The sequence below is a fragment of the Lynx rufus genome, unplaced genomic scaffold (genome assembly GCF_022079265.1).
Source record: "Lynx rufus isolate CCGP_SWC_20201006 ecotype Redwood Valley unplaced genomic scaffold, mLynRuf1.p SCAF_58, whole genome shotgun sequence".
In the NCBI taxonomy this organism is placed as follows: Eukaryota; Metazoa; Chordata; class Mammalia; order Carnivora; family Felidae; genus Lynx; species Lynx rufus.
The window spans coordinates 387525-397208 of record NW_025814876.1 but is presented as its reverse complement, the minus strand read 5'-3'; the positions used below and the strand labels follow the sequence as shown (position 1 = coordinate 397208).

At 70.2% G+C, this 9684-nt stretch overlaps 2 protein-coding genes across 2 annotated transcripts; both read left to right on the top strand.

The window, feature by feature from the left end:
* The first annotated feature begins 247 nt into the window (after positions 1-247).
* SYT8 (synaptotagmin 8) lies at positions 248-2399 on the top strand. Its single transcript, XM_047101130.1, has 8 exons — positions 248-341; positions 444-610; positions 972-1070; positions 1197-1364; positions 1443-1610; positions 1715-1820; positions 1918-2051; positions 2166-2399. The coding sequence occupies exons 1-8, from the start codon at positions 248-250 to the stop codon at positions 2397-2399; spliced, it is 1170 nt and encodes a 389-aa protein (XP_046957086.1).
* Positions 2400-3961: 1562 nt separating this feature from the next.
* TNNI2 (troponin I2, fast skeletal type) lies at positions 3962-6370 on the top strand. The gene is given in 7 exon segments (XM_047101150.1): positions 3962-4031; positions 5194-5304; positions 5397-5524; positions 5649-5738; positions 5860-5925; positions 5927-6037; positions 6183-6370. Coding segments are annotated over 7 exon segments (672 nt in total). The 3' UTR covers positions 6279-6370.
* The last annotated feature ends 3314 nt before the right edge of the window (positions 6371-9684 follow it).

Sequence of the window (9684 nt, the reverse complement as noted above, 5' to 3'; positions counted from 1 at the left end):
TGGGGGCTGGGGAGGCGGCCAGGAGGCTGGGCCTGTGTCTGCTGAGCCGGCCGTCTGGCCGGGGCCTCCCTCCCTTGGCTCCACTCAGAGCCCTTGCCCCCGGCCACCCCAGGCTGCCTCCTCGCCCAGGCAAACCCTGGGCTGATGCTGCTGGGCAGATGGGGCAGTGGGGCTGGGGGCCGCGGGGCCGTCCCCGGGCGTGACCCGGCCGCCCGGGCGCTCTGCTCCAGGCCAGCAGGAAGGGGAGATGGGGCGCCCCCCAGACGCCCACAGCACCCTGGCCCCGGCGGGCACCACAACTGTACCCGGGCTCATTCCGGACCTCGTCGCCGGGCTCCCCTGTGAGCTGCGGGATGCCCAGCAGGGGAGTGGGGATGGCGGGCCCGGTGGGGGCAGCTGCTGTCCACGGATGCACCTCGGGCCCCTTTCTGCGCCTCCCCCAGGGCCCAGCCGGGCGCTCACGGCCGTCGCCGTGGCTGCCGGCGTCCTCGCCGTGTCCTGCCTCCTCTGCGTCGCCTGTTGCTGCTGCTACCAGGGCTGCAGGAAGAAGCCCAGGGGCCAGGAGGCTGTGGCCCTGGGCGGCCCTCAGGGCACCACCAGCGTCCACCTGGTGAGGAGCACCAGCTGCGGGCTGCTCGGGCCCAGAGGGCGGCTCAAGGCCCAGGCAGGGAGGACCCTCCCGGCCGGGGGAAGTGAGGAGCAGAGGCGAGAGGAAGGCAGTGCAGGAGGGAGGCCCCGAGCGCCGGCCCCAGGGGTCGGGCCATGGGGAGCCACGGAAGGTCCTTGAGGAGGGCAGTGCTGCAAGAACGGATGTGGGGGAGGCACATCAGTTAAGGCCTGTGCCACAGAACCGAGGACATGAGCCCTTCTGTGGCCTGGTCTGCAGGGAGGTGCTTGGGCCGCAGCCCTGGGGCTGGGGCCCGGGAGGCCCGGTCCCAGCAGCCCCCGCCTCCTATCCCCACCCGCCCCAGGTGCAGCCGGACGTGGAGAGCTCGGAGTCTGCCCCCGGGGGCCCCCGGCCCTGGGGACGCCTGCTGCTCTCCCTGGGGTATGACTTTGGAAGCCAGGAGGTGAGGGGCCCCCTCTGCAGGCCCAGAGGGTCCGCGGGGTGTGTGCAGGGGAGAAGGGTGCCGGGCGGGCGCTGGGCGCGGGGCCGCCCGGGGACGGCCCCCGGCTGAGCAGCCCCTGGCTCCCAGATCCAGGTGGGCCTCAAGCAGGCCGCAGACCTGAGGGCCGGGGGCCCGGGCGGCACGGCAGACCCCTACGCCCGCGTCAGCCTCTCCACGGGGGCGGGGCACACGCACGAGACCAGGGTGCACCGTGGCACGCTGTGCCCCACGTTCCACGAGACCTGCTGCTTCCACGTGCGTCTGGGCTGGGGTGGGGGAGGCGCGGGGGGCCGGGGCCGGGGCGAGGGGGCCCGCTCACTCGCTCTCCTGCAGGTGCCGCAGCGCGAGCTGGCTCGGACCGCCCTGCGGGTGCAGGTGCTAAGCTTCAGGCGGTTCTCTGCCCACGAGCCGCTGGCTGAGCTCAGCCTGCCGCTGGGCACCGTGGACCCGCAGCACGTCCTAGAGCAGTGGTACCAGCTGGGCCCACCGGGCACCACCGAGGTGAGCCCAGGGACTGCCGGACTCCGGCCTGGCCCTGCCCGGGGTGCCCCGGGGGTCGGGGGGGGGGCGGTGGAGACCGAGGCCCCCCATCTCGCTGCCCGCAGCCCGAGCCCTCGGGTGAGCTGTGCCTCTCGCTCCGGTACGTGCCCGGCTCGGGCCGGCTGACCGTCGTCGTGCTGGAGGCCCGAGGCCTGAGCCCGGGACTGGCAGGTGAGAGCCTTCCCTGCCCCTTCCACGTGGAGAGAGGGGGAGCCCTGTGCTTGGCCCTGGGCCCCGGGAGGCCTTCTGACCCCTTCTGCCTGCCCAGACCCCTACGTGAAGGTCCAGCTCATGCTGAACCAGAGGAAGTGGAAGAAGAGAAAGACCTCGGCCCGGAAGGGCACGGCCGCCCCCTACTTCAACGAGGCCTTCACCTTCCTCGTGCCTTTCAGCCAGGTCCAGGTGGGCTGCCTGGAGAAAGGGGTGGGCGGGGCGGGCCCGGGCGGGCCCACCCTTGGGGCCAAGCTGACCCCTGTCTTTCTCTCCCTCCCTGCCCTTCTGCCCGCCTCTGCCCAGAGCGTGGATCTGGTGCTGGCCGTCTGGGCCCGGGGCCCGCACTTCCGGGCCGAGCCCGTGGGCAAGGTGCTGCTGGGCGCGCGGGCCTCGGGTCAGGCCCTGCAGCACTGGGCCGACATGCTGGCCCACGCCCGGCGGCCTGTTGCCCAGTGGCACCGCCTGCGGCCCGCCGGGGAGGTGGACGGAGCCCTGGCCCTGAAGCCCCGCCTGCACCTGCCCTTGCCTGGCTCCTGAAAGCGCCCTCAGGCCTCGGCCTCCCAGGCTGCCGTGTGGGCGCCTGTCCAGGCCGCCCCGCGGGACCACTAATAAACGCCTCCTCCCGTTGCCGTGCTGTGTCTTTCCTGAGCCCTCGGGGACACGGTCGGGGCAGGGGTTCCGCCGTCACCGCTGTGGGGAAAGGACCCGAGGCCTCGGGGGGTGAAGGGGTCCCCTCCAGGCCCCACGGGGACGGTGTGGAAAGGTAGGGAGCCCTCTCTGTCAGTGGGGCTGCAGGGACAGCGTGGTGGGAGGTAGGCTGGAGCCGGCCCCGTGGGGACAGTGTGGGTGATGAGGGGGCATTTGGGGGGTGGTGATGGTGGAGGGAAAGGACTCCAACCTGGGGGGGGGCCCGCTTCGCCCCCCCACCCCACCCCGCCACCGCACAGGGCCCCAAACCTTCCAAAGGCCGCTGTAGGGCCGCCTCTTCCAGACGGCAGGGGGCAGTAGATACCTTCGGAAGCCTCCTCCGGCCTTCCTTCGGGGGCTCAGCCCCGGCCAGGAGTGCAGCGCTAACCCCCACACATCTGGATGGCTTTAGCTCCCCTGACCCTCCCTGTGGCCCGTGAGGCCGGCAGGCCTGGGGCCACGCACCCCCAGCTCAGAGGATGCCAAGTCATGCTCCTCCGGATGTCTCTGCTGGGTGGGGGGCCCGGGCAGTGTGGGGCGGGGGGAGGGGGCTCAGTCCCGGGCAGCCGGGCGGGCCCCAGGCCCCCTTGGGTCAGGGAGAGGTTCCCAGGCGGTGGTGTCGCCATCCGCAGGTCGAAGGACGCGTTCGAATGAGCCAGGAACCACCCCAGGGCAGGGTGTTCCGGCTGGCTGCACATCCAGGCGCCCTCCCTTCTTCTCCCAGGAGGGAGGGTGGGATCCCACCTAGGGGAGGGCAGCCCCCACCCAGAGGGCCCTGGCCACTGCCGCAAGGCCGTGTTTGGGGGTCTGGGCCTTGGGGAAAGGAAGGGATGTGGCCAGCTCGTGCCTGAGATGCCCGGCCCGGCTGGGAGGCAGCAGTGAGATGCAGGGCACTGCTCCCTCCAGGAAGCCTGCCGCCCGGGGGAAACCACAGTGTGGACCCTGACTTAGGACCAGAGTGACCCCTCAGCTGACCTCGAGCCGTGTGCCCCGAGGTGGCCCGGCGAGGCCAAGTACAGCTGACCGCAGGCTCCTTGCAAGAACAAGGGAGGCTTCTCGAACTCGTCACTGAGCTCTAAATAGAGCAACCCAACCTCGGTGCACACCCCCCCCGCCCCCCCCCACCACCGCCAAGACTTCTTGGACTGGATGACAGCACGCGGCTGGGCCGGGCCAGGCGGCCTGGGCAGGTGGGGAGGCCCCTGTGCCCCCATTGGTCTGAGGAGGGCTCCATGCCCTTTCTGAGCAGGGGCCCAGCCTGGGGGAGGCCATTTATACCCCTCCCCCTGGGCCCACCAGCCCAACTTGCCGCTGCGGCCTGACCTCGCTCCTCACGCTGCTGCTCAGACACTAGGTGAGGCCAGCCCGGACGGCAGAGGCCAGGACAGGCACTTCCGGAGCTTGTTTGCAGGATGAGGTCCCTGCGTGGGGGCCTGGGGGCTGGGGGCCGCCTCCAGCAGCCCTCTCTCGGGGGCTTGCACGGTGTGGGGCGTGAGCCGGAGATGCGTCGGGGGACGGCCTAGGGGCGGCAGGGGTCGCAGACGGCCCCCCCCCCCCCCCCCGATCAGCAGGCCTCACTCTTGGGTGGGACACCAGGAGGAGATCTGACGGGTCGAGGGACCCCAGGCCAAAGCGGGGAGTGGTTTCTCGCATGCACTTGGGCCCAAAGCCGAAGGAGCAGAGCTAAAATTAGCTGGATGGCTCTGGTGGCCACCTGCGCTGGCCCGTCCCACCCCTCCCTCAGGGACAGCTGCGGCCACTCGGGCCCTGCCTGGGACATTCTGGGAACACTTTCTCCTCTTCTCACCCTGGCAATTCCAAGACAGAGCCTCAAGGAGGTCGGGAGCGGGGGCAGGGCAACGGGCAGGCTTGGTGTGAGGCCTGTCCCCACCCCCACCCCCACCCCCAACCTGGGCAGCCGGTGTCCACGGCAGGACAGGAGCCACCGCCCTCACACCTCGGCCTTTTCTCTCCCACAGGCTCTAAGCCCAGGACTTCAGGATGGGGGAGTAAGTGCCATCCAAGCCCAGGGCCCCTGCCACCCCTGCCCTCCCCCACCACGGGGTGGGGGGGTCTCCACAGCGCCCCAGCCCCCGCCCTGGCCCCCTCCCACTCCCACCTGTCCCCACGCTGCCTCATCCATGCCCTGACCTCTGTCTTCTCTCCCCCCATCCCACCTGCACTCTCGGGACAGTGACGGGACAGTGAGGAGGTGAGTACCTACTTGGGGGGGGTCCTGAGACACAGAGGGGATGGGACCCCCTACTTGGGATAGATCAAAGGTCAGAGCTCGAGGGAAGCTGCCCAGCCCTCCCCCCACGAACGAGCCCCACCCAGCCACCAGGACAGGGGCGAAAACAGGAAGTGGCTGCCAGTGCCTCGTGGGGCAGGGGAAGTGAGGCTGTGGCCAGGTCACCAGAATCGCTTCTTACTCCCGATTGCCACCCCCCCGCCCCCCCCCACCACAGCCTTGGCCCTGTAGGGATGCCCCGCACCTCCCACTTCTCCCCTCCCCTTAACCTTTGAACCCGGCCTGCCGCCTGGGTACAGGTGTCCTGGGCCCGGCCCCCCCACCGGGGGGCCTCGGGAGCCCCGGTGTCCGGCTGCCTCCTGGACAGGGCCCACCGGCCCGGGGCGGGCTGAGCGGGAGGGGATGTGGCGGTGCCGGGGACTGGGCTGGCCCTGACGCTGCCCCCTCCCCCTTGCCCCACAGAAACGCAACAGGGCCATCACGGCCCGGAGACAGCACCTGAAGGTAGGCGCTGGCCCAGAGAGGGCCGTCCGGGGTCTGCGCGGGCGAGGCCCCACAGCCCCTCACTGGCCTGCCCCCCGCCCCGCCCCCTGCAGAGCGTGATGCTCAGATCGCGGCCACCGAGCTGGAGAAGGAGGAGAGTCGCCGTGAGACTGAGAAGCAGAACTACCTGTCCGAGCACTGCCCCCCGCTCCACGTCCCGGGCTCCATGTCTGAAGTGCAGGTACCCCCCCCTGGCGGCGCCCCCGCCTGCTGCCTCGGTCTCCCCACCGGTCAAGAGAGGGGGCAGGGCAGGTGGAGGTCGGGGGGGGGGCAGCGGCCCGCCCACCCGCTGCCCCCACCCCCAGGAGCTCTGCAAACAGCTGCACGCCAAGATCGACGCGGCCGAGGAGGAGAAGTATGACATGGAAATAAGGGTCCAGAAGAGCAGCAAGGAGGTGAGCGGCCGGTGGGGGGGGGGGGGGGGAGGGCCGGGACGCGGCGAGGGGCGCCCTGGCCGGGAGGGGGGGCGGGGGGCCCGGCCAGCGCGGGCTCCCACCCAGCCCTTCCCGCTGGCAGCTGGAGGACATGAACCAGAAGCTGTTCGACCTGAGAGGCAAGTTCAAGAGGCCCCCGCTGAGACGGGGTGCGCATGTCGGCTGACGCCATGCTCAAGGCGCTGCTGGGCTCCAAGCACAAGGTGTGCATGGACCTTCGGGCCAACCTGAAGCAGGTCAAGAAGGAGGACACCGAGAAGGTACGCGGCGGCCCGGCCCCAGGCCCCCGGGTGTCTGCGGGGGGGCTCGACCGCGCTGCCCGCCTCGGGGGCGGGGGGGGGGGCGACAGGGATGCTAAGGGGTGACGCACAGCCTCCTCCTGAGCCCTGTCCTGGCCCGTCCCAGGAGCGGGACCTGCGCGACGTGGGCGACTGGCGGAAGAACATCGAGGAGAAGTCTGGCATGGAGGGCAGGAAGAAGATGTTCGAGTCCGAGTCCTAGGCCGCCGGTGCCCCACCAGGGCCCGGAGCTCCCGGCGCAGTGAGGGAGGATGGGGCTCGTCCTAAGTGCTCAATAAAGGATTCCAATCCCCATGGCTGGTCTGGTCTGGTCCTGCACAGCCTCACTGCCCACCGACCGCCTCGGGCGCCCAGCAGACTGTTGTGTGTGGGGGGGTGCTGGCCCAGGGTGGGTTGGTGTGGTCAGTGGTGAGCGGTCCGTCCCCGCTGTTCCCCAAGACCTGCCCTGGACTCGCCCGCCCCGGGAGGGCTTGGGGGCAGATGGCCTGGGCCGCGTCGGAGCCACGGTGGCGGAGAAGAGATCATTTGTCCGTTTGCATGGCATCATCAGGGGGCCTGCCAGGCCCAGGGACCCTCTGTGTGGCATGATTCCACGCGACGTGGGCGGCCCCCATCCCTCCCATGGGGGGCTCGTGGGCACAGTCCCGGCTCAGACTGCCCTCCCGGGGTGGCTCGTGCCCGTCCAGCAGGGACGCACCGGGGCTGGGGTCCAAGCTCCCGCCTGGGGGCTGATGGCAGGCCCACCTGGGCCCCACGGCAGGCCCGGCGACAGGGCTCACGCTGCGTCTGCCCCCCCCCAAGGCCTTGGCCCACCTCACAACGTCAAAGGAGGCCGTCCCTGACAGGCCCTGAAGAGGACGATCACGGCAAGGCCACGGCTGTCCCACCTCCTCTGTGGGGAGTGACACGGTGACCCGCCAAGGTCTGAACACCGAATGTTTGGAGGGGTACCCAGGAGAGATGCCCGGGAGGCCAGGCCACCCACCCTGCCCTTGGGGGAGCTCCCCGAAGGCCCTCCCAGCTCGGACACCCGTGCACGGCCCCCAGCTCCAGCTCCGGCAGGATGTTGGGGGCCAAGGCACTCCCCACGCAGAGCTGAGAGTGGGCAAGGCAGGCAGTGAATTCAAAGAACAGTTTCGGTGGCCGGATAGAGGGATAGGGCAGCGCCCCACCGCACACCCGACAGAGTGACCTGGGCAGCTATCCAGGGGCCCTGCCTACCAGGAGGGCCGTCGGGAGGCAGGGACACCCGGCTCCCCCGAGACCTCAACATCCTGGTTTGGGAAGACTCACCATGTGGAGAAATGATGGTTTTTTTGGGGGTTTTTTTAGTCAAGGAAATGTCAAACACACAGTCCCAGGTAGTGACCCCCTGGGTGGGAGGGTGATGGGAGGGGGCCACGCAGGGACAGATGCCGTGACTCGGGCTGGGAAGAAGATTCGTGGGTGTTCGTTACAACAGGCAAATGGGACAAGGAGCAAACATCACAGCTAGCCCCACGCGCCCTCTCCGCACGCGGCCGGGCTGTCCTGGTGTCCCCCAAAAGACACACAGCCTTGGGCGGGGATGTCTGTGAAGCCCGTGGCCGGCCCAGCACCCGGCACACAGAGGGGGCTCTGCATTCTAGAAAGATCTCCACGGGTGGAGAACAGGCAGTCCAGGAGTGAGGCTGGAGTGGGGGAGGGCACAGGAACCACAGCCATCTCCCGGGGGGGAGGGAGGGAGGGGAGAGGGATGGGAGATGCTTAAGAGACAGAGTCCCGGAGGGGGATGGGAACAGGCGGGGGGGGGGGGGGCTGCTCCCCAGGGAGGGGGCTCTGAGCAAATGAGGGGCCGGCTCTCAGCTGTGGGTTTGCTGGACGCAGGGGTCTGGGCTGGAGATGGGGGTCCAGGCATCCTCAGAAATGAGTGTTGGGGGACCCCCCAACAATGGGCAGGCGGGGGAGGGGAGGGAGAACGCTGCTCCTGGAGGCCCGGGCCGGAAGCTGCCCAGGAAGGACCCCGGAAGCGAGGAGCAGGGCGCCAAAGGTACGGCGGCCGCGGCCTGCCATGTCGGTGATGCTGGAGGTCGGGGTGTGGATGAAGCCCCGGGAAGCCCCAGGGGACCTCAGCCGGGAGAGGTGAGGAGGGGGAGCATGGCAGACAGCCCAGGAGGTCAAGGGCGGGAGGGCGTGGGGGGGGGGGCGAGGCTGGTGCGCGTGCAGGTGGGCTTGTGTGCGCCTGTGTGAGGCAGGTTCGTGCCCAGAGCTCTCTCCCCGCCCCCGACACCATCCTCCACGGAGGGCTTCCTGGAGGAGGCGCTGAGCCAGGGCTGGGGGCGCAGCCCCGCAGATGAGCCGGGAAGCAAAGAGGTGGGCCAGACAAATCCACATACAGCAAAATAACTCAGGGAGCAGGTCGCAAGGGTGCAGACCGGCAGGTGTGCCGGGGGGGGGGGGGGCGTCTCCAGGAAGCAGGCCCCCTTGGTCTTTCGGGGCGAGGAGCTGAGGGGGGGCGGATGTGCCCGTGTTCTGTGTATCGTCACCCTTGAAACCTTTCTGTAAGTTTGGAATAATTTCTCCAAAGTTAAACTTTTCCTTGACCATCGAAACAATCAAATTCCCGAGCAACCGTGAAAACAGATGAGGTGGAATCCACCAAGATGCGTGGACCAGGTGTTGGATGTGGAGACATGGGTGTGGACAGGCGGGGCGCGCACTGGGGGCACAGGGCGGGCCCGGGGGACCCCGCACCCCTCCCGGGGCCGGGCAGGGACCGCGGGGTGGGCCCGGGGGACCCCTGCACCCCTCCCGGGGCGGGCATGGACCCGCGGGGCGGGGCCCGGGGGACCCCGCACCCCTCCCGGGCCGGGCATGGACCGCAGGGCGGGCCCGGGGGACCCCGCACCCCTCCCGGGCCGGGCAGGGACCGCGGGCGGGCCCGGGGGACCCCGTACCCCTCCCGGGCCAGCCAGGGACCGCTGGGCGGGCTCGGGGGACCCCCGCACCCCTCCCGGCCGGGCATGGACCGCAGGGCGGGCCCGGGGGACCCCCGCACCCCTCCCGGGGCCGGGCAGGGACCGCAGGGCGGGCCTGGGGGGACACTGCCCCCCCACCCCAGTATGAGGTGGTGGAAGGGTGCGTGAGGGCGAGCCGCCTTGGCCCGAGGAGGCAGGGAGAGTGGGCAGTGCCACGTTGGGGAACCTGGAAGTGGGTGGAGCTGGAAGGGCTGGGGCGGGCGTGGCCCAGGGCTTCCCAGTTGATGGGACTGGCCCAGACTCAGAGGGACCTCCCCTCCACCCCTGCCCTGCCGGCCAAGGGGAAGCCCGAGTGGGGCCCTGGGCCCAGAGTTCCTCTGTGAGCAAGCATCCCCTGCTGAGGCCCACCCCTCTCCCCGGCCAGCCTTGCCCCGGTGACCTGTCCCCTCTTTGGTCCCTGAGCACCAGCTCTCTGGGTCCAGACCTGCCTTCGTGCCTTGTGAGGCCTCCGGGTCTTCTGCTGTTCAGTTTCTGCCTCCCTGACACCTCCTGGCCAGCTGCTGGGACTCAGTTTCCCCGACTATAATGGGAGAAGAGAATGCCCACCTCACTGGATGGCCGGATGGGGAAGGACCAGCGCGTGTCCCAGCC